The sequence below is a fragment of the Polypterus senegalus genome, chromosome 5 (assembly GCF_016835505.1).
Source record: "Polypterus senegalus isolate Bchr_013 chromosome 5, ASM1683550v1, whole genome shotgun sequence".
Lineage (NCBI taxonomy): Eukaryota > Metazoa > Chordata > Cladistia > Polypteriformes > Polypteridae > Polypterus > Polypterus senegalus.
This window is the reverse complement of record NC_053158.1, coordinates 208366667-208387768: the sequence shown is the minus strand read 5'-3', so window position 1 is coordinate 208387768 and position 21102 is coordinate 208366667. Positions and strand designations below refer to the sequence as shown.

At 55.5% G+C, this 21102-nt stretch overlaps 1 protein-coding gene across 1 annotated transcript in view; it reads right to left on the bottom strand.

The window, feature by feature from the left end:
* The window catches only part of kmt2ca (lysine (K)-specific methyltransferase 2Ca), a 74136-nt gene that overhangs the window by 6273 nt on the left and 46761 nt on the right, over positions 1 to 21102 (bottom strand). The window contains 25 exon segments of the mRNA XM_039754155.1: positions 33 to 1276; positions 1279 to 1396; positions 1479 to 1711; positions 2341 to 2404; positions 2479 to 2554; positions 2875 to 2983; positions 3209 to 4458; positions 4571 to 4866; positions 5412 to 6954; positions 6956 to 7242; positions 7328 to 7516; positions 7680 to 7753; positions 7872 to 8083; positions 12531 to 12669; positions 12795 to 12914; positions 13008 to 13040; positions 16131 to 16268; positions 16427 to 16474; positions 16631 to 16735; positions 16815 to 17007; positions 17465 to 17595; positions 17678 to 17797; positions 17966 to 18094; positions 20696 to 20908; positions 20989 to 21057. Of these exon segments, the coding sequence (XP_039610089.1) occupies positions 33 to 1276; positions 1279 to 1396; positions 1479 to 1711; positions 2341 to 2404; positions 2479 to 2554; positions 2875 to 2983; positions 3209 to 4458; positions 4571 to 4866; positions 5412 to 6954; positions 6956 to 7242; positions 7328 to 7516; positions 7680 to 7753; positions 7872 to 8083; positions 12531 to 12669; positions 12795 to 12914; positions 13008 to 13040; positions 16131 to 16268; positions 16427 to 16474; positions 16631 to 16735; positions 16815 to 17007; positions 17465 to 17595; positions 17678 to 17797; positions 17966 to 18094; positions 20696 to 20908; positions 20989 to 21057 (7133 nt within the window).

Sequence of the window (21102 nt, the reverse complement as noted above, 5' to 3'; positions counted from 1 at the left end):
TGACAAAGGCATTGACGGGCCCTGCTGCCCACATTAGGGGGTGTCGGGTGTGCACAGAAACGGCACATGAAGTACTCACCACGGCGCCGTCCCGAGTGGCCGCTCTCCTCGGACCGCTGATGCTGGCCCAGGCTCTTGCTCTTCAGCAGGTGCTTCAACAGCTCGTTCCCCGACTCCACCTTTGCCCCCGCGGCGGCGGCAGCACCAAGCGCCAGACCCGGCTTTTCCAGTGAAGACCCTCCGTCTTTGGCTTCTTCCATCTTCACCGGGCCCACGGGGGGCTCATCCATCGGCTCCTCGGACACCTGGCACTCCACCTTCTCCAGCTTGACTCTGCGCAGCACCTTAGACGGCTCGTCCGTTTCCAAGGTCACCGCGGCCTGGCGAGCACCTGGCAGGGGTAGGGAGGTGGGCGCTCCGCTGCTGGACAGCTGGCGCTCGAGCTCAGACGGAGGCTGACCAGTGGTGGCCGGCTGCGGCTCCCGTTCGCCCTGGCCGTGAGGCAACAGGGTGCGGGTGGGCGTGGATGCCGGGTCCGAGTGAGGGGTGGAGGGGGTCTGGACGGACTCGGCGTCGTCGTCCTCTTCCTCCTCCTCCTTTTTCTTCTTGCGGCTCCTCTTCTTCTTCTTTTTCCCTTTCTCTTCGGGGATGATGTTGGAGTAGAGCTGGATGAGGGACTGGCCGGATCCGGGATAGTTTGGCGGGAGGAGCGTGGCGGGCTCTGCGGCCGGCCCGAATGCCGGGGGCCTCGGAGGGCACTGGAGTGCGTGGCTCATGGGATGAAAAGTGGGCCCAGTGGGGTGCGCCTCTTGAGCAAACGGCCGCCGTTCGCCCACCTGCATGAAGCGTGGCGCGCCAATGAAGCCGTGCTGCGGAGGAAACACCTGACCCACGGGCGGCGGCCTCTGGGGTTGCAGGAAGTCCTGGGGCAGCTCTGACGTGAAGAAGGGCACGTGGGACAGGGAGGCCCGGTTGGTCATCTGCGGCCCCCCGAGCTCGAGCTGCTGCTGCAGGACCCTCTGGCGCTCCACCTCTTGCATAAGCTGGACCCGCTGCCTCTCCTGCTGCTCCCGCAGCCGCTCTTTGCGCTCTCGCTCCTGGAAGCCTTCGCTGAAGGGGTTGTTGTCGTCGAACTTGACGTGGGGGGCGCCATTGGCGGGCACGGGCAGAGCACCGGTGGCTGGGACCGGCTGAGGCATCTGAGACTGCATCCTGACCGGCGGCCATCCCGGCATTCTGGGAGGGGGGGCGTGCTGCTGCGGCTGGAAGGGAAAGGCGGCCTGCTGATCGACGGCCCCGGGGGTCCCATCATCGACGGCGTCATGCCACAGTGCTGCTGCTGCTTGATCCGATACTCCTCGATCAGCTCGCCGTGCTCCTTCTGCTGCTTCCGGATCTGTGGCGGAAAACGAGGCTCGTCAAGAGAAAGGCCTCCGATGTTCCAACCATCACCCCCCCGGGCAGTGCCCAGGACTCACCTGTTCGAGCTGCTTCTGCACCAGGCTCTGCTGCTCGGTGACGTGCTTCAGCTGCTCGGCGTCCTCCTCGGGGAATTCCCGGCCCGCTTTCCTGGCGGTGCGCTGTTTGGCCGACAAGGCCTTTTTGGACTTCCTGTGCGCGCCAATCTGCTCTTCCAGAAACTTCTGCTGCATCTGGAGCAGCTGCTGAGTGTCCTGCAGCCATTCTTCATACTTGTGCTTCTGGGCATCGTCTGCAAGACAAGCGACAGGCCTTACAAGTGGACACTCAAGGAGCAGACGGCGGGCGTCATGCCACGTCCCCTTATGAGCAAAGCGGCGACCGCAGGTCAAAGGGCGCCAGCTCTCAGCGGACCGCCACATGACCTGGAGAAGTCGGGACGGCAATCCTAATAAAAAGGCAAAGCCAAGCTCGCTGTGCCCACAGGCAACACCCAGCAAGTAGTGGGAGGCAAAGGAGTGGCCAGGCGTACCAGGAGAAGAGGCTGCCACGCCGCCCCACAGTGCCCGCCTGTCCAGTCGCATCTCCTCTCTATTTGAAGCGGGGCTGGCACTGGCCGCAAGACGGGAAACCCATTTGTACACGTGCCATGTGCCTATGGAGTTTTTTTTTTGTTTTTTCTGTCCCCCCTGGCCATCGGACCCGACTCTTATTCTATGTTAATTAATGTTAACTTATGTTTATCTTTTATTGTGTCTTCTATTTTTCTATTCTTCATTTTGTAAAGCACTTTGAGCTACATTTTTAATTGTATGAATATGTCCTATATAAATAAATGTTGATTGATTGATTGATTGATTGATTGATTGATTGATTGATACAGGACAGTGTGGCATGCAATATGGCGGTGGTGCTGCTTACCCACAAAGCCGGGGCCAAAACTTGGAGGATTGGGTCTTGCCATCTGTGGTGCCAACTTGCCATCCTGCAAGACAAAATGAAAAAAATCTCACTACAAAAGACTGGAACACGTGGCACCTTTGCCAGTTACACACTTACCGGTCCAACAGCTTGTGGGGGGATCACAGCTCTGTCGCCCCCATGTCCTCCAGGCTGCTGTCCCACAAATGGGAACCTCAAAGAAAAAAAAAAACAAAAAACGAGTAGCTGATGAAACACCTGGCATAGTACGGGTGATGTCACGGATAGTCAGCCTGCTAACCCGGTGCCCCCCAGCAAGGGCGCAAACATGGGCAGCTCGTGCCAGTAGTGAGCCGTTCACAAAGGTGATGCCCGATGTTTTATCTTTTGATTGACGCGGGCATCAAGAAGATCAGGAAATACAGAGACAGTGCGAGCTGGCATCAGGACTAAGCGGCACGTAGTAAGATGGCAGGAAGGAAACAGAAGGGCTGTCAAGAGGGACCCCCCCAAACCACCCAACGTGAGGCTCACCTGTTTATCATCGACGGCATGACCATGTTGGTCTGCACCATAACTTTATTGATTCCGTTCAGGGCCACCATCTTCGCCTTCATTATGGGGTCCGTAATAGCGTCAAAATCTAAAACAGATCAAAGTTACACCTCTAGATTGGGGGTCCAGGTGCCACTGCACTACTGTGCTGATGACATTTGTGCCAGAACAGCTGCTGGAAATGACAACGTTTTACCAACAGGTGGTGCCACACTGCGTGAATAAGCAGGGCCACCTCAAGTGCAGTGCCCTCCCACAGCCCCCGGCCTGGCCTGGCATTACCCGAGAGATGCACACATTTCGGCGCACTTACCGATGTTTGGGAAGAAGGAGTCGCTCGACCTCTGCCGTATCATGGCCTGCATCTGCCGCTGCTGCTGCTGCTCCTGCCGTTCCTGGTCCAGCAGGTCCTGCAGCAGCAATGGCTGCTCATCCAGCAGCAGGGGGCGCTCCTTGCTCGGCGGCGGAGGAAAGGCGGCCGGCGGCTGACCCGTCAGGCCGGGCTCCACGAACACGTGAGCCGACACGAACTGGGGCTGCACCTCGTGGCCGGCCACCTGCTCCGTGGTGCCGCGACTGGCGGGCGTATCGGCCACTTGGACAGGTGGGGACGTCAATGGCCCCAAGGCGGCGTCGCCGGCCGTGCCGTCCTCCGGCTCTTTCGTCAGCAGATCGGGGAGGTCTTCGGAGGGCTCTGCAGAGCCATCCCGGCAGTCGGCGGCCACCAAACCCGCACCGTCATCGGTGGGCGCCACTTCAGAGCAGAGCTCCTCGACGCATTCCGACTTCACGTCGGACGGCCCGCCGGGCCCCTCGCCCGCAGACTCGGTGCGCTCCTCCGTGTGGTCGCTGAGCTCCAGCTCCTCGTTAAACATGTCCTTCTTGTCCTCCGAGTTGAGCTCCGGGTCCGTGTAAGCGATGATGTCGAACTTGCCGGACTGCAGCAAATCGTCCAGGTGCAGATCATTGGCTTCCAGGTCCAAATCGTCCCCCTTGCCGTCCTCCAGGTTGAGAGTTTCGAGGTCGGCGTCGTCCAGGTCTTTCACTTCCACATCTTCCAGGTCTTTAACGGCCGAATCGTCTGCCTCCAGTTTCTCTTCGGGGACGACATGGCGGGCGGCCACGGGAAGGTCCTCTCCAGGGTGGATGGGCACTCGGAGTCGCTCGCCGCCAGCGGGATTACTTGCAGAGCGCACCGGCGGGACCTGGGAGGCTGCTGGGGGCATCTGGCCAGCGATCGCCGCATTTCCCGGGAAGCCCACCTGCTGTTCCGGCGCACAGCCGCCTCGCGGAGGAGGTTCCATGACGGGAGGCCCGAAGGGAAGGCGGAACCTGCTCTCCGGTGGCCGGTGGCGCAGCTCTATGAAGGGCTGCCCCATGATGTTGTGCTGTGCCATCTGAATGGCCTGAGGAGGGAAGTGCTTCGGGAGTGTGTGCCTAGAAGCATCCATGGAGACGGACCTCCTGAGCTGCTGCGGAAGGCCAAGCATCTGGCCGGGAACGGGGAGAGGGGGGCCGAGGAATCGCTCCTGTCCAGCCATCGGTCCGGGTGGGTACCCAAACCTGCAAATGAGAACAAGATGGCAGAGTAAGCCACATGGTCACAGTGACACCACCTCACCTTACCAAGCGAGCCGGTCGGTCGGTCGTGTTGTTAGGCCGGGGGGGGACTCACCTCGCTCCATGGGGCCTCACGTCTCCCGGATATGGGGGCCTACCAAAGTGACCCTCTGCGGGAAACGAGCCGTTCTGATCGCCGGCGAATGACCCCGGAAACCGGGGGGGGCCTCTCATCGTCCCAGGGTACGGGGGCGGAGGGCGGCTGAAGAGGTCCTCCTGACAACTGGAGTCGTCTTGTGGCCAGTGGTGAGGGGTCCCGGGTGCCAGGGGCATCGCTGCATCTGGAAGTCCTTTCTCTTGGCGGACGGCGATCTTGTGCTGCTGCTGCCGGAGGATGAGCTCCCGGAGTCGCTGGAAAGGAACGGAGCGAGAATCGGGAATGGACTCCAAAAAAAAAAAGACACAACCGGCATGTCTACCAATCCACTCGCACACACACTCACTTTCTCACACACACACACACACGCCATGTCTAACAATACACACACACTCACACACACACACACTCACACACACACTCTCTCTATCACACACACACTCGGCATGTCTACCAATACACACACTCACACTTTCGCGCACGCACACGCCACTCACACACGCACTCACACTCGGCATGTCTACCAATACACACACACGCACTCACACACGGCATGTCTACACACACACACACTCACACACACACACTCACTACACACACACTCTCTCTCTCACACACACACACATGTCACACAATACACACACACTCTCTCACACACACACACAGCATGTCTACCAATACACACACACTCACACTCGGCATGTCTACCAATTAACACACACACTCACTCACGCACAAACACAACAAACTAAAGCTGCCCAACCCTTGCCACCTATACACTACACGGAGCCATGCCTACCTGGCGTAGCCTCTCTTCGTTTTCGGCTGGCGGGGTCTCACTCGACGTCTGGGGCATCTTCTGTGCGGAGGGTGCAACAAAACTTCCCTCCTGGCTGGCAGCTGGCAGTTCAGCGTCTGTGGGCAAGCGCCCAGGAGGAGGGGGTCGAGGGGTCATCGGCTGCTGCTCATAGGGGTCGTGGTTTGAGAATGGCTCGTCACACTTGCCGGGCACTTTGAGTGCTGGCGGACAGGCGTCTGGAGCCAGCGGGAACCCGTCTTGAGAGCCCACCCCTCTGCTTTGGGCCGCTGCCAAGAAGGAATCATGATTTGGTACCAGCCCAGGTCGTGTGGCTGCTGGCCTGGCGAAGGCCTCACATGCACCAGGTCGTGGGGTCCCAGGGGGCTGGGCATAAGGGTCACTTGGCAAGGAACGGGGTGCTCGGGGAGGTTGAGAGTAGGGCTCGCCTGCCACCGGTCTGGGCGTTCCAGGGGGCTGCGAGTAAGGGTCCAAGCTCCTGGCTCCGGCCGAAGACTCGCTAAATCTGTCCCCTAACACTGGTCTTTGAGGCGGGTGAGGCTGAGGTGTGCCAGGCAGCTGCGAGTAAGGGTCACTGTGCACTGGTCGGGGGGTCCTGGGTGGGTGCGAGTAAGGGTCATTTTGTACTGGCCGGGGGGTCCCGGGTGGCTGCGAGTAAGGGTCACTGTGCACTGGTCGGGGGGTCCCGGGTGGCTGCGAGTAAGGGTCATTTTGTACTGGCCGGGGGGTCCCGGGTGGCTGCGAGTAAGGGTCAGCAGCAAGCATGCTGGGTGCTCTGGATGTGGGTGGCATCTGAGCATATGGGTCAAAGGAAGATGGCCTAGAAGCAGACGGAGACTGGGAATACAAATCAGAAATGGGGCGCGGAGTGCCAGGGGGGCGGGCATAAGGATCATGTGCTGCTCGAGGCTGAGAAAAGGGCTCTCCCGGGGGCTGGCGTAGGACTCGGGGGGCCTGAGGAAACTGTTCCCCCACCGAGGGCCGAGGTCCACACAGGTCACTTCTGGGGCCCAAAGGGTCCTGGGACACCAGTGGGGGCCGAGGAGCTTTAAACAGAGCGTCGCTTCCAGACTCGTTGCTTCCCGGCATTGAGGCCAGCAGCGGGCGGCTGTAGGGGTCCGACAGGATCATCCTGGGCTGAGGCATGCGGTTGTACATCGATTTCCTGCTCGACGCATCGCCGGCAATCTCGACGCCAATACCTCCCCTCATCGGTGCCCCGGCTGGTCTGGGGGTGTCGGGGGGCTTGGCGTACATGTCGCCACCTAAAGGTGTCGGCGACCCAAAGGAGTCGTGGGCCGGGGACGGTCGGCCTCTTTCGGCAGCCGACGGAGGTGTGCAGCAGTCCACAGAGCTCCGCCTTGGGGGGGCGGGCCCAGCAGCAGGTGGTCTCGGGGTTCCCACCATCTTGGCGTAGGGATCCCAAGGTGATGCGGGCCTCGAACTGGAGGAGTTGCCGGGTGAAAACATGTGGGGCGACGGGGGCCGAGAAAAGGAGTCCTGGGCTGGCACCCGGGTGGGCGTGGGGAGGAGCCTGGGGCCGCAGGAAAACATCGTCGGGGGGCGGGGCAGGCGTGGGGGGGGTGCAGAGCTGAGGGTGGGCAAAGCCATCTTTGGCTGGCGACAGGCTCCCGTTGTTTGGCTGCGGAGTGAGAGGGCTCTGGTGGCCACCGCTGGGGGTCTCGCTGCCCACCGTGGGCAGCTGCTGCTGTTGCTGCTGCTGCTGAAGTTGCTGCTGCTGCTCGCTCTTCACCTGCTCCAGCTTCTGGGTGGCTTCGATCTTCGCCTGCTGTTTGCTCTTCTGCCTCATTTGCTGTTGAAGCATAAAGAGCAGCAGAGTCAGCACGGGGCGGCCCCGCCACAGACGAACATTGTCGCCCCTCGACCCGCTCACCCACCTGTCTGAACTTCCACTCCTGCTCGTGCTCCGATTCTTTGTGCTTCTGGGGGTCTTTAATGAGCAGTTCCGAGTCCAGGTGCATGCCAGGATCGATGAGCTCCTGGTGCTGGTGCTGCCTCTTCAGGGAGTCATTGGACAGCTGGACCTTGTTGATGCGCAGTGCTGCCCGGTTGTCTCTGGCCTTTTGCTGCCAGCGATATAAAAGACGAAATGTCAAGAGCAACGGCATGGTGCCCAGCGCTGAACAAATCGTACACTTCACACAGGGGCACAGCTTCTAGGCAACCCCAAATTCTGCCCTCCAAGACCTGCACATGCATACATACCCCTGCTTGGCACAGCACACTCACCACGTAAGGGGCTCTATCTTGGGAGCTGGCTTTTCTCCAGAGCTTGGCGATCTGCTTGACTCGAGTGGACCACTCTGAGCGGCAACAGAGAGGTGCAGAGACACAGTTTAGGTGAAGTAACAAATGGCGCCAGACTTCCGAGACTAGGCAGCAGGGCACTGCCAGGCAGCGAGCTGTGGTCTGTGGGCTTACCTGGGAATTCCTCTTTAAGGTTTGGGTAGTTGATGTTGGTGTACAGAACTGGCGCCACAGTGGCCATGTCGCCCAGCGTCTCTTCCTTCTCCCATTTCAGCGTGCTCCTCTGGGCATTGGACATGTTGTCCGTCTCTCCGTCGGCCACAGCAGGGGTTGTCCAAGTGCTCATGGGCTCGCTGACCAGCTGATTAAATGGAGGCTTTTTGTCCCTGAGACACAAAGCAGAGAAAGCAGCATTACGGAATATTCAAATCAAGCTGACGAACTTCACTTTCACAAAACCAAGAACTTAGGGCAGCCGGGTACCTGTGCCCACCAACAGACCAGCTGGCCGAAGACTTGTACTCCTGCGTTGGGAAGCTGCGGGCAACAAAGCACCCAAGCACATCTCCCCTACTGCTCTAAAGATCTTGAATTCTGGCGTTACTCACAAGAAGGACACTTGTGAACCAGCCTGGCATTCATTCTGCCAGTCTAGACTGGCAAGCTCTCCGGCCTGACAAGTTACCCAAAGTGACCCACAGGCCCGAGGCCGAGCTCAAAGGGCACCTGCCATCAGCAAAGTGGGGGCACAATTTGAAGGGCGCTCATCAAGGCGGAGCTCAGAATAGGGGCGGGTCCACAGCTCATTGAGCAAAGGCCATTCTATTTAAATAAATGATCGCCGCGCTCGCGGCTTAGCGAGGGGACGTTGGGCCATAGTGGGCCGCGGGGCGATCCGTAGGGTGGGCGTTTCTCACCTAATGCACAGGTGAGGAACTGCCCGCATTCGTGATTGTCCCGTGGCCAATGCTGCAGCTGCTGTGGCCCTCGTCATTTAAAAAGAAGCGCGAGTCGGTTGTGGAGAGGAGGAAAAAAGAACGAGATGAGGAAAAAAGAAAGGAAAAGAGAGGACGGAGGTTACAGGGAGCGAGGAAGCAGGCGGTGCAGGAGAGACAGACACGCGATGCGTGCGTGTGGTGAGCGTGCGATCGAGGGCAGCTGTGAGGAAGCTGGGTGTTAGGCCGTCACCCGGGCGTTTGAGTTGGTGTCGCTCCCGCTGAGCCACCATGTAGCGGGAGTGCCCAGAGGAAAGCGACGAGCCGCAGAGGGGTCCCCAATGTGTGCGTCCTGGCCATTGGTGGAAACTAAGTCTCGGGGACTGGGATGAGTGCCAGACCGAAGCCAGGGATCGGGAGGTCTCCAGTCTGGCGTGTGTGTGTGTGTGTGTGTGTGTGTGTGCGTGTAAGAGGAGGGCAGCTGCAGAGGACGTCTTGCCTGCTGCTAAGCCCAAACGGGATAAGCAGGTGAGACGCTACCACAAAAGCAGCAGCGGACTTGTTGTTTTAAGAACTGCTCCCTAAAGAAGATTTTAACCTCTCGTTTTTAAGGATTGTCTTTTTCTGTTGGTTTTAACCTCCACCTTTTATTGGATTATTTCTTTATTGAATTTTGAAACTACTGCACTATTTATGAACACTGTTTTGTTTTGCTGGCCAGTGGATGGACGCTTACTCGGTTTCATTATCGACGGTGTTGGCGTTAAGGCTTCCAAATAGCAATGGGAGTGTGGAGCCAGAACCCACATCGTCACACGGGGATTTAAACAGTAACATCGTCCAACAGACGGCAAGCCAGGCATTCGAATCTGCTACGGCTGAAAACTCCCCTAAGCGGACTTGTGTTAAACGTACGCCGGCGTGTGTTCAACGGAAAACGCAGCTCCTTACAATGCCAGCTTCTACATTTGCCATTCAAAGACATCACCGGGCTTGTGGGAAATGTGAACGCTGTATGTGCCGTCTGTCACCCTCAGTTACGATGACAACACTGCCACAGTCGATGTAAGGCTGAAAGAAATGGCAGTCATGTCGGGGGAAGCTAAGTGGAGCTAAGCAGTGTGCCTCGTGCCTTCTGATCGCTGGGATAGGCGGCAGCTGCCCACGAACCCGCCCTGGAGAAGCAGGTTAAGATGGCAGAGGGTTGGGAGGGACAGAACGGTGCGCCGTCACAGGGAGTCAAAAGAGAAGAGAGGACAGGAACGGCTCGATACCCCACCACGATTTTTAATGGGGGATTGTTAAAACGTTGCCAAAGTGCTCCGGGTGCCTAACCTGCTACAAGCACTCAGACTCAAGTGTACAGATGTCAACTGGACTCCAGTGTGCCCACTGGCACTGGAATGCATAAACACTTGTGGTGACCAACCTGGGCAAGGCGAGGTAGCCGTGATGCACAACGCGGCCGGTCCTTCCGCACCACCGCCACCGCGCATGGCACTTTAAACAACAACCACGTGATGGGAGAGCAGGGGCCTCGTGTATAAGCGGTGCCTACGCACAGAAATGGTAGGCTAAGCCCGTTTCCACGTTCAAATCGTGACGTACAAAACCTAAACTTGGCGTAAAGCCGTGCCCATTTCCACAGTAGCTCATACCCTGGCGTACGCAAGTTCTGCGCTCGGTTTGGCAGACTGGCGGCACCCAGCGTCAAAGCCGTGCTGCTGTCCCGGTGCGGTTTCTCTCTCTTTTTTAGATGCACATCCCTGACGCGGCTTTATAAATCCGCTCACATGAACTGTATATTGCTGATTAGTTTAATGATCTGCTTGTAGTTAACCAGTAACAATATAATGGGCACAGAATGGCCAAACTATTCTAAATACCATCACTGCACCACTCCGAGTATTAATGTCACTGTATCCGAGCGGGAATCACAGCAGCTGATCGGATCGTCAGGATACAGCATCGAGCGCACCGCCATTCACACAGTCTATTTGAACTGCTGCCATACGACAAACACGTCAGAGCCACAAACAGTTTCATCTCAAGAGCTCAAAACGCACGCCGTCAGCCACCAGGTGCTCCTGGTAGACCTGCTGGTACTTATTAATGCAATCAGCTGACTGGAAACTGGCACTACAGCTCTAATATGACACACCCTGAGCCACTTTATAAAGAGCGCAGTCACCGATGATGACGAGGTCATTTGAAGATGAAATGCAGCAAAATATGTTTATTACATTATAGAGAGGAACAAACTTGAACTACACGGTGCCACAGTGCTAGTGAGCCGCTGGCACTCCGCTGTATGCCTACTGGGACTGGCGCAACACTGGAAGGAGAGAATCATTAAACACGCACTACGAAGATATTTCAATGTTCCTGAAACGTTATGAAGAATATCCGTTCTAAGCTTACAGACGGCTTAACGTCCATTACAGAGCTGATTGGGCATTTGGAGAAAGAAAAGGAAGGACAGGAATTGGAGGCGAGTACGTCTTGAGAGAGCCAGGACTGCTGCAGTAAAGCATTTCATCGAAGGTCGCGCACGGCGCAGCAATCATCTTGTGTGAGACGTGACCGATCACGGCGCCACCGTGTGCCCATGTTTAATAACTCCTATCATCATGGAAATGATATCACGTGTACATCTCAGTATTTAGTTATTCAGAGAGCTGGAATGTCACAATGGCGTGGATTCTGAGTCCTGTCGGAGGAAGAGAGCCGGTTTAGGAAGCACGTAGTGATCGACACACACAGAGCACAAAGAAGATCGAATACAAAACAAAGCATTTAACGTGCGACTTTAGTTACGATGGGGTTTGAGAAACTGGTTAATTAAACGATTTTAAGATGAAGTTTATGAGGTTCTACTTCAATGACAAAATAAACTACGTGATAAAGTGGAGACTTCGAGATTAAAGCTGACATTTCGTGCTTTTTCCCACCGTGTCCCTATTTTCTTTTCTGTACCCTAATAAGCTGTCATGTGACACTCAGACGCTGGGCAACGACTCCCCTTTTCACGGCGACTTTGATCACTTGAGCTTTCCAGTTTCTCCGTCACGCTGTGTCACTCCATCAACTTCCTTTTCTGGTTTCCGTTTTTTTTTGCCTTCACTTGGTATTTGTTGAAATTCTTCTATTTTTTCGCCCCTCATACTTTTGTCTTCGCCTTTTCACAGAAGGCGGAGCTTAAGGGCTATTTATGTTGATTTGCATATTCAAAGAGGTGTAATTCTGGGAGGAGTTGAGGCGGGGCAGCAGGCGTGTGCACGTGCGTTACTTTTCACGCTGACCGGGATTCACAGAGTGGAAGAACGTGAAAGTTGGCGTTCGCACAGATTTATGCATCTGGATTTTTTTTTTTTTTGTGCGTACGCACATTTCCGCTTTTGTCGGCACGCCACGTTAGAGTGCGAGTTCTACGCACGCCGTTATGCATCGTGGAGTGGAAGGTGCCCTCCATTCACAGCCACAAGTCAAAACTGGCACCACATCAACAAGGGCCTCTCCCCCCGGCCCATCCTTTTGTCTCGTTTTAATCCGCTCACTCAAGGTCCCGGGCACCCAATGGCTATCCGGCAGCACTAAACACAAAGGAGGAAGCAGAGGGCCGAGCCAGTAACAGGGCACACTTATGGGCGCGCACACGCACACAACCAAAGTGACCTGCACATCTTTAGGAGACCTGTGCCGACAGTGGCAGTGCCTGGGCAGCGATTCAAACCTGCACTTTCTTAAAGTTCTACGTGAAGGACGCATTACTAAACAGAGCCCCTCTCACATGTGTGGGCACCACGGGTGGTAGAAACATGGCGTGTTACAAGGAAACCAGCCTCCCTTTCACAACGGGGCTCGTGTCTTACGACGCCCTTATCAATTCCCGTCTTACCTGCCAGAATCGGGGTAAGGAAGCCGATGCATGTGAGCAAAGTTATTGGGAATGCAGGCCCCTGGCGGGTTGATGGGTGCCACCGGGAAATGAGGAATCAGACCGTTCATGTCAGGCGCTCTGGGGAACAAAGCATCTCCTGAAAAGAAAAAGCACGAGACAGATGCCTTGCGTCTTGGCCATTCCTTCCGCTCTCTGGCCCCCAGCGTTACCCAGGAGGTGGCACAGAGCAGCGCCCCAAGACCACAACAAGCGCAGACATACCTTGGCCATGCAATGGCAGCGGAGGAGCCAGTGGGGTGGAAGGAGGTGGCTGGGCGTGCAGACTGGCAGTCGGGCTCAGCACCGCAGTGAACAGCTCCTCAACATCCTTGCCTTCAAGCTCTGTTGGAGACACAAAGCCCCCGCCCCCCGTGACTCACTGGCCTTGGCGCTGCTCCGATGCCCACGGCACAGGGACAGGCCACCGGTACGTACCTGGGATTTTGTAGAGCTTGCTCAAAATTGCACCTGAAAAGGAGGAGACACAGCAAGTCAAGAAACGAAAGACACGTACTGCCCACCACTGTGCCCACATTTGTGACGGTCGGATGACAACGTCACTGCTCTGTGGCCAGACTGAAACCCGACGAGCTGGCAGACCACAGAAACAGGAAATGAGGGGACGTGTCGAGAGAGCTCTCAGCAGATCGGGATTCGCCCGGACGACGTGAGGAACGCGTTTCAAAATGAGAGCTGAGAACTGAAGCGAAGCAGAGACCGAGTTGAGCCACCGGAACAGCAAACCTGAGCGGAGACCAAGCGAGTATTTCATGTCCTGCCCGGGGTTTGTTTCCTGCCTTGCGCCCTGTGCTGGCTGGGATTGGCTCCAGCAGACCAAGTGATCCTGTAGTTAGGATATAGCGGGTCGGATAACAAACGACAGGAGAGGCGCTCACACTCGCCAAAAGGGCCCAACAAGCATTTCAATACATGGCTGAGGAATGTGGGCCGACGTCATCGCCTGAAGGTCACGTCCGATTGACAGGCCTGTCCCATTCAGAGAGTTCAGCACGTGCAGACTGATGAGAAGACGAGGTTGGCACGCCACGGACGTACAGCACAGCATCACAACGCTCAGACCCACAGCAGACATCAAGAGTGCTGACCAGAGTCCTTCATCTTAACGTCCACTTCTAAAGCCAAACCTGCTGACCGCCTGGCTGTCTGACCTTCTAAAGTGCGTGAAGGAGCAGTGGGCCTCACCTCTTCATGCCATCGTGCCGATGCCAGCCATGGGCGATGCTCAAGTGTCAGAATTCTGATGACGCCATTCCGTGAAAATGCCGCTTTACTGAGCACACCAGTTTGTGATGTGGTATCAGATGATGTTGTGTCCCTCAGAAGGTCTCCGTTTTCACTTTACACGGTGCCACGGGGAGATGTCGTTAGAAAACAGATCGTCTTCCTCCACACTCGATGAAGCTTCACCTTAATCAGTGTGACAACTGCTTGTCTTTACGTTACTCATTGGGAGGGATGCTGCAGACGGGTGCCCCGTCCTGTCATGTCCTGTCACGTCCTGTCACCTTTTAACTCTGGAGGCCAACTTGGCCATTTGACACACACACACACAGCACAACACTCTCTAAGCTACGCTGGGCAATCAGGGCATTGACTTTGAGCAGGTAGACAGTCGCAGTGGATGGACAAGCTTGTTGGGCTGAAGGTCCTGCTCCGGACACAACTGTCACAAGGTCCAAAACCCAACTGCAGTGGCTTCTGGGAGACTTGTCACATTACTCATGGCGGCGGTGCTGCTGCAGGGATCGCTGCTAGACCTAGAAGTCCGACCAGATGACTTCTCTTCTTAACACCACCTTCCAGTCATAGGTCACCCACAGACCAGACAGCCTGGCTTCATCCTGAGTGCCCCCAGCACATGGTGCCAAGCTGCTGGTCTTCACGATTAATAAAAGGCACAGAGTCCCAGCACTAGGGCGGTCAGTTGGGTCGTGTGAAAGCCGACACCAAATCCTCCAACTGCCATTGGCATTTCCCAAGCAATACAAACTGAAGCGGCACAGGGAGACCTGAAGAGGGGCTCGTCGCCTGCTCACTCTGTCACCACTTTAGTTACGAGTGACACGCGTGTCAATTTAGGGAATGTGGCCTTTAAAACATCAGCCAAATGGGGTGAATCACTGAATGGACACAGAGGACCAAAGAAAACCACCGAGGGGCACTTCCAACATACAAGAACTGACCAATCACATGCCCAGTAACTGCAACGCTTATGGTTTCGATCGGCCTCCATGTGCACCCCTCGGACAGAAGCCTTCTGGTTCGGCGCACTGCTGACTGGCTTGGCATGCAGTTACTGGTACATTCTGCCTGCGGTGGTCGTCTTCCTTTTATCGTATACCCACGTAGTGGTGAAACAGGACAGCGAGGAGGGTCCTGCCCAACCGCCTGTGTCCCGGATTAGCGCGAATATCCCAATCCTGCAAGCAAACCCCGATACTTAGGGCGATGAGAGAAGTCGCACATCAACTGGAATGTTCAGGCAAATTCTAGAAGAATACCCGATGTAAAGCGGACAGACAGACAGACAGAGACAGACAGACAGACGTTGGATTTTATATGCCTGCGCTTACCACACGGCCTACTGAGCCTCAGTAACCTGTGGAGGGGCCGCAGAATTCAAGAAAATGGCCGCAGATCACATCTGATCACCAGCCTGGCACTCCTCCACCTCCGATCAGATTTACAGAAATGGTTCACAGGCCAAGCAGGCTGGATGCATGGAGTTTACCTGAACCCTAACCCTAATTTGTGCTGTGCGGAGCCCCCTGGTGCCCCCCCAAGGACGAGTCGGACATGCATTACCCACGCTACGTTGGTGGGATTTCCCAATTGTCTGAAGACGCAGCCCTGAAACTCCGACGCGCGCCGCGTCGCCACGAGCTCACGTCACAGTCACAAGTTCAGTCGGGTACGGGAGCTGGCAGACGTCTCCTTTGGCTCCGCTCAGACAGTTGCTCTTTGCACTTGACGCACGTTTGGACTCGAGGAGCCCAGTGGGACTCGCTGTGAAGAGACTGCTGGCCAACAGAACAGGAAAAAAAGAAAAAATACCGCCCGTGTCGGCCAACTTGTGCTGCTCTGCCCACTTGCACTTGCTTGGTTTTCTGGCGACGGGGTGCCCTCTAAAATGCTGCTTCGACCTCAAACGTGGGACCAACAGTGAAATCAGGGCTTATTCTCGGCTGATGTCTTCACTTTACACCCTAAACACCCGTGGATTTGGAGCTCCGTTCATGTTGTCAACTGGAATCACCGACGGTTACGGTGACGCGGCAGTGACAACATAAACGGCCTTGCGCTCCTCCGGCTCTGAAAGGTCTGCCCCTTCACCAGTAAGGAGGAGCGCAACATCAAGTTAAAGTCGTGACAATTGATCACCTGTTAGCGTCAGCTTGTCACACGACTGGATAAAAGAACACACAAAGCGGAGCAGAGTGGCATCTAGGACAAACACTGGGGCAGTGAAAGTGACAGTCACGGAAGGCCAGGCCACAGAAGACACTGGCATGTGGTGATGTCAAAGACGCAACTCACCATCGGTCACCATCTTGTCCAGCTCCGGGCTGAGAATACCGTCCAGAGGCTCGTCAGTCAGGGGCCGCACGGCACGTTGGGCACTCTGCTGTGCTGTAGGCTGGGGCTCTTCTGGGACGCTGCCCATATCCAAAGCAGCTTAAGAGAGAGGAAAGGCGCAGTGAGACATGGAAAGGAGCTGGAGAGGCAGCGGCACAGGTGACAGACAGCAAATGAGACTGGAGACATGCAGCGGGGGGCAACAACTCTAGACACTCTAGCTCTAGACACGCCGAAACCCTGGAATGCCGTCTTACCAAATGGGGAGGGCGAGTTGCCAACCTGGAAAGGGCATAAATCAAGACCTACGGGACCCAAACCAGATAAAAAGGATGAATACAATGCACGCAAAGAAAGAAAGAACAAATGAAGCAAAGCGGGCAACAGGACAGCAGTCCACGAGGGGCGGACAGCCGAATGCCAGATGGGTAAGCAGGGTCTGCCAGCGACGGTACACATACCTGAATCCGCAGAGGGCTTGCACAGCTCGTCAGATAGGATTCCCAGGAGGTCGTCGTCTGTCGTGAGCACTTCGGACAGGTCAACGAGGGGCTCCTCAGAATTCACTGCAGACAAACCACAAGGTCACATCCACGTGTACCGTCACCGATGTCCAGGCAGTCATGCACAGCCACGGGAACTTACCTTGGGACACCGGCCTTGCCGAAACGGATGTAGTGGCAGAACTCAGTAGAGGGTCTGAAGAGGGGTCAAGGAAGTTGGGATTGACCCCTGCCATCTTCTTGTCCATGTGAGTTGGATCCTCATCTGACAAGGCATCCAGACTCAACCGGATTTGACGACTTGTGTCCAACAAGTCTTTACCAAAGAAAGCTTCCTGCAGTGAAGAAGAGGAGGCACCAACGTGAAGCTATGGCTTCACAGTTGAATCTCATTGTGTTTTTTTTAATAAGGTCCATGACCTGAAGCATTCAAAATCCAGGACCGAGAGAAAGAAGGGATGGGGTGGCAAAGGTGAACGGGCAAAGAACCAAAGCTGGGATGGCCGAGGTTCAAGAGAAGGGTTAGGGTTAGGAAAGAAGGGGAGAGTTAGAGACGGAAGATGATCAAGGGTAGGCCAATCACGATGAGCTGAACTGAGCCAAAAGGGTTATGGAACCATCAGGACGACAGGAGAAAGAAAAGGCCAGGAGGGCTTTGGAGGAGGAGCAGAAACAAAACCCAACGCATCGCTAGAACAACGACAGGGGGTCCTGGGATACGAAACAGAAATCGGACACAAAAGAACAGAGATGAAAAGGTGTGCCCACCCAAGCCTCCACCAGCCCAACTACCTGCAGATAGGCCGGGAATGTCTCCTCCAGTTTGTTCTTCTTTTTACGGTACCGCTTTTTTGTCTTCTCTAGGCATTCTGAGCCGGGCAGCAGTTCATCACCAGGCATATTGGGCAGCGTCTCGGTCCAGGCTGGAAGGATACACAAGTGCAGCGGGTCAGGCGGCGGTTTGCAGGGTACGACCTGCCCACTTGTCACTCACTGGTCCCCTACCTTCTTCTTTCCCCACTAGCTGTTCAGACACCGAGCCAGACGAGTCCTTCCTGAAGAGCGGCCGCTTTGCCTTCCCCTGGCCAGTGCGACTCCTCTGGCGAACCATAAACCCCCCAATGCCTGAGGACACAAGAGGAGGGGTGAGCTAAACGAAACGAATGGGGGATAACTGGGAAAGTGAACCAGTAGGTGAGGAACGGGCAGAGGCTTCGTCCTCATTTTACACTCGAGTGCTCCGTTTCACGGCCTACTGCCACCTGACCCGTTACTCTTCATCAGCATCCCTACCGGGTCGGTATGGCTTCCTCTTTCTCTTCTTGACCCCATCAACATCCTCTGTGCCCTTAGCGTCATCATCAGCAGGCTCTCTGTCGGGGCTCGACTCGGATTTTCCGTCACAGTCCACGAGCTCTCCTTCTGTTTACAGAGAGGACAAAGTAAGCAGCAGCAACAGGAAGCGGTAACAATGATGGCGCCCTGGCCTGAGGGTGTTCTCTAGGCCCATGCAGGTAGTTTGGAGAAAATGAGTGCCATCTCTGCGGTCAGACTGGTGACTTTATGTCTAAGCTTTCAGTCGGGTGCACAGACGGGGGGAAAAACGAGTACAGACTGGCGCAGTATAAACAGACGGACAATAAGGACTGCCAGCCACAAGACTGGCAGAGCGCTGTGTGCGACCCGAGTCGGAGGGACCGTCCCTCGACACCAATCTGAACGTGAATGGGTACGACCGATACGTCCCGTGACTGGCACAACCCAGCAAGCTAGCAAATGGCACACAATGTCGGAGCGACCACCACCCTCCCGAACACACACCGGGTTGAGGACGTGCAAGAACAAAGACGAGTGAAGAACTCCAGGAACGCCGACTCCAGAATTTTGCCATTCAAGACCAGGAATTTCGTGAGTTAGCATTTGTGTGAACAAAAAGAAAATCGCCACAAAGTGTCACACGCGTTGTCACCTACGATGCACTGACATGGGCACAAAGAGCAAGCAACGTGTGTGTTTGTTTTGCAGAGGTAGCCACTTAGACTCTGAGACAAACCCAATTACCAGGAGAGACTGCCATGTTCAGAGCTGCCAACGAAGGCGAGGGCACAGGAAGAGCAGTACCACTCTCCTCAGAATGCTGCCAGTTTGGCTCTTCAGCTTCAGTTTGTCATCCAAAGTCATGCTTGTGACATGACGACACTGTGGAAAGTGACAATCCAACAGCAGCTGACGTGCACCTCGGCCACCACTGCTGCACATCTGTACACTCGGTCACCATGCCATGTGATTGGCATGAACAGTTTGCTCATTTTCAAGGTAAATGCCACCTGACGCTTCGCTCTGTTAAAGTCAATCAAGAGGGCATCACTTTTTCAGTTTGGTTTCTTTAAGCCGTTCCCACCTGATCACCTGTGGTACGTTAACTCGCCAATCTCGTTCATTTTCCATTTAACCAGACAATGCTTGCCATCTGCTGGCCAACATGAAGGCTCCTACGGAATTTCAAATGTCATCATTCTGCCTTGGCATCCTCCTCCACCAGAACCCATCGTCTGTCGACCGCTTCACATTCGTCGAAACTTCCTGCTCCAGATCTCAACGTTGATAATGAAGGCATCGGTAACTCGACGGTGAGGGTGTGTCCGTGCGCCACAGCTTCTCGAGGTCGGCCGAGAGCTAAAAACGGCCGGACGGAAGAATCCCAAACTTGAAAGTTAAGCCCGATGTAGAGGAACCCAAAAAATACCCGAATTCTGTAATTCATCATGAATTCTTCTCGTCAGCTGCCATCCTAATGGCCTACTTTAGGATCTCAAGGATCAGCATCAGAGCGGCGGATCGAATACTTCAAGGGACTCGGCCCACTGACGCTCACGGCTAATCTTTACTTTCCAAAGAACACAACGGCACCAGAAGCACCAGAACGTAGCAATGGGCACAAACCTGCGTCAAAGTAACGATCCCGTGTGCAACGGCCCGTCTCCGGGCATCTCCTCCATGCTCCCGAGACCCCCTTGTGACGGCAGGCGTAGATGTGCCATCCTGGAGGAAGTGGACCACCCGTGCAACCTGAACTGGCTGCAGGTACCACCTCAAGCTGCCAGTAGTGACAAGGACAAAAGCGAACAATCTGTCAAGTAGGAGAAGGAGAGAGCAACTGTCTGTGCCCCCCATTCTCTTTTTGGGGTGACTTGCTGTGTCCTCTCCAGGTCACCTCTTGTCACTTTCATTTGCACCAAAGCTTCCTAACTGGACTCCAGTGACTTAGCGGGTTTCACTGGGATGATCAAGTGGGGCCCGCCAAGTCACACGTCTGCTCTTGGACCACCCAGACCCTCAAACTGCACCAAGGCCTAACCTAGCCCATCCAAGTTAAGTTAAGTAACCGCTTGGGAAGGCCGAGAAGTTTATGAAGCGAGAGATGACGCAAGTGACCCCCACTGCCATGTCAGGTCTTGAGGAAAGGCCGCACTGCCCTGGCGTTAGCCTTTTCATTTCTAGATCGCTTTTCTCCTGCCCCCCGTGACCGTTTTCATCGCGTCATCAGACTTTCATGCACTTGATGTCTGCGGTGTGTGTGTGTGTGTCTCTCCACTCGGCCCTCAATGTCCACCCACTCAGACTGGTTGTCCGATTCAAATCCAGTGGCGCCAGCAGTCCCAGTCGCTGCACAGGCTCCCTCAACGCAGCACACTGTGCCAGCCACCCTAACCCTGGCCTCGCTCGTCATATTCCGACTTGTTATTTCTACGCGCGTGTATTCCCTGCGCTTCAGGTTTCTCTTTCATTGCATATTCACTGGTCGTATTGCTTGAAGTCCCGTGTCTTCTCCTAAATGGAGAACAGATGCCCTCGGCCCTCAACAGAACGATGTGTGTGTGTGTCACGGACCAACGTGTAAGACAACACACCAAAAGGGACAAGGCACGATCCGTCCTGTGCAAACCTGATGGCACACCGCTGCCCACACAACTTGCCGAGCGTCACAAAACTAGGAAAATCCAGGAAGAACCCCAGGCCTACCTCGGGTATCGTCCACGTCTCCATCTCTCGAGTGCTCAGACTGAAGCTCTGGAGGAGTCTGCAACACCGCCACGCTGTTCTGGTTTATGATCTTCAGCTTGAGCTTGGGCTTTGGCCGTTTCCGTCGTGGCATCGCCGCCGTCAGACTCTGGAGCTGCGTCAGTCCCGACTCGGTCAAACACACGCCATCCTGAGTGTAGGTCCGAGACAGCTCTACAGAGGAGGACGTCTTTGAGTAGAGACCAGTGACCGGTGACCAGGCCGGATGAAATGTCGTCAATGTTCCAACTTACCTTGCTGTTCTTTCAGTTTGGCAACCATCTGGGCAGTCAGCGAGGACTCCATCATCTCTTGGATGGGCCCTGTAGATCAAAGACCAGAGAGCACGTCACACTTTCTGTGACGTC